General features: G+C 40.9%; 1 protein-coding gene across 2 annotated transcripts; it reads left to right on the top strand.

Moving 5' to 3' along the window:
* Window positions 1-442: 442 nt before the first annotated feature.
* Window positions 443-1016, top strand: LOC107628308 (uncharacterized). 2 transcript variants are annotated; one of them, XM_021115801.2, is made up of 2 exons: window positions 443-819; window positions 922-1016. In XM_021115801.2, the coding sequence occupies exons 1-2, from the start codon at window positions 484-486 to the stop codon at window positions 967-969; spliced, it is 384 nt and encodes a 127-aa protein (XP_020971460.1). In that variant the 5' UTR covers window positions 443-483; the 3' UTR covers window positions 970-1016. The 2 variants fall into 2 exon arrangements, with proteins under 2 accessions (XP_020971460.1, XP_088360291.1); XM_088504165.1 differs by having other exon boundaries at window positions 940-1003.
* The last annotated feature ends 376 nt before the right edge of the window (window positions 1017-1392 follow it).

Raw genomic sequence — 1392 nt, 5'->3', positions numbered from 1 at the left:
AGAAAAATAATAAAAGGTCATATAATTTAATATAGGTAATTGATATTTCGAGTTTAACCGTATTTTATAGAATGTGATTAGTATGCTTATTTTATAATTTAAATTAAAAATAATTGTTTGAGCTCATTGATATGTTGATAAACAAAATCTTATGCATTTTGAAAGTAATTTTTATGAAGCAATTTTTATGGTATTATATTTGAATCTTAAATTGTTATTCTATCTCAAATATTTTATAAAGGTTGTTATATTACTCATATACATTATACCTTAACCTTAAATTCCTAATTAAAAACCTAATTTTATCCTAAATTCACAAAACACACGCACAAACAGAATGGGAAAGAAAGGAAACAGGGGAGCTCGAGGGGGAAAACAGAAAGGGAAAAGAAAGGAAGGGGAAAGAGGGAAGATGGGGGAAAACGGAGAACAGGAAGGGAGACAGAGGACGAAGGAGAAGAAGAGAGGGGGAGGAACAACGCTATGGAGCTTGGTGCCGCTGCCGAGCTGCTGTCACAGAGAAGAAAGGGAGAGGCGAACGTGACCCACGGAGGAGAGGAAGGAGCTGCCGTCGAGCCACGCCCCGTTGCCGTTGTTCGTGTATCGCCATTGCCGTTCGCTGAGGGTGAGACGCGAAGAGAAGATGCTGACTTGCACCATCGTGCCTCGCTATCTTCGTCGAGCCTTCATCATTGTCGCTCCCTATTCCCGTTGCCATCAGGGTTTGCTGCCGCTGCCATTGAGAGTGACGCAGCAGAGGAGGAGTCGTTCCTTTTCCGCCGCCGTCGCCGGAGACCTTGGTTGCTACTGTTCATATGGGTGAGTTCGTTGTTCCCTAGTTACCGGAGTCACTGTCTATGAATCTTTTGTTGCTTTAGAATGACCTTGTCCCCATCTTTAATGTTCCTGAGTACACTATAGTTGTTGGAATCGTTACAGCTGGAACTTGTCACCGGGGGAGAGAAGTGACTGCACCATCCTCTTCATTTTGACATTGAACCTCTATTCCTAACCCTGTAACGCTCTTGCTCTTGTTCTATTTGGTATTTTGTTTCTCTATTATGTTCTTATTTTAATTATGATAGCCAATATCTCTGTTTTAGTATTATGGTGTTATGCTGAAATTGCCGAAATTGCCGTTGCTGCGAGCGTAACCAGAATTGATGCTGCTGCCGCCGTCCCGGTTGCGTTGAAATCACCGCTGCAGTTGCCAGTTTAGACTAAGCAGGGATTGTTGCGTTAAACTATGCGATTGCGACATCGAGGTAGGGGGTTTAAAATAATTTCAATTTAAGAATGCTTACAAGGTTTATTGAATAACTACAAATAGATTTAACATCTGTGAGTAATTGATTGACTATGTAAATATTGAATTGTGGCTGAAATTTTGAT

Source organism: Arachis ipaensis, chromosome B2 (genome assembly GCF_059453495.1).
Source record: "Arachis ipaensis isolate K30076 ecotype BB chromosome B2, ASM5945349v1, whole genome shotgun sequence".
In the NCBI taxonomy this organism is placed as follows: Eukaryota; Viridiplantae; Streptophyta; class Magnoliopsida; order Fabales; family Fabaceae; genus Arachis; species Arachis ipaensis.
Note: the sequence above shows the minus strand (reverse complement) of the source record. Positions and strands in the feature narration are given on the sequence as shown.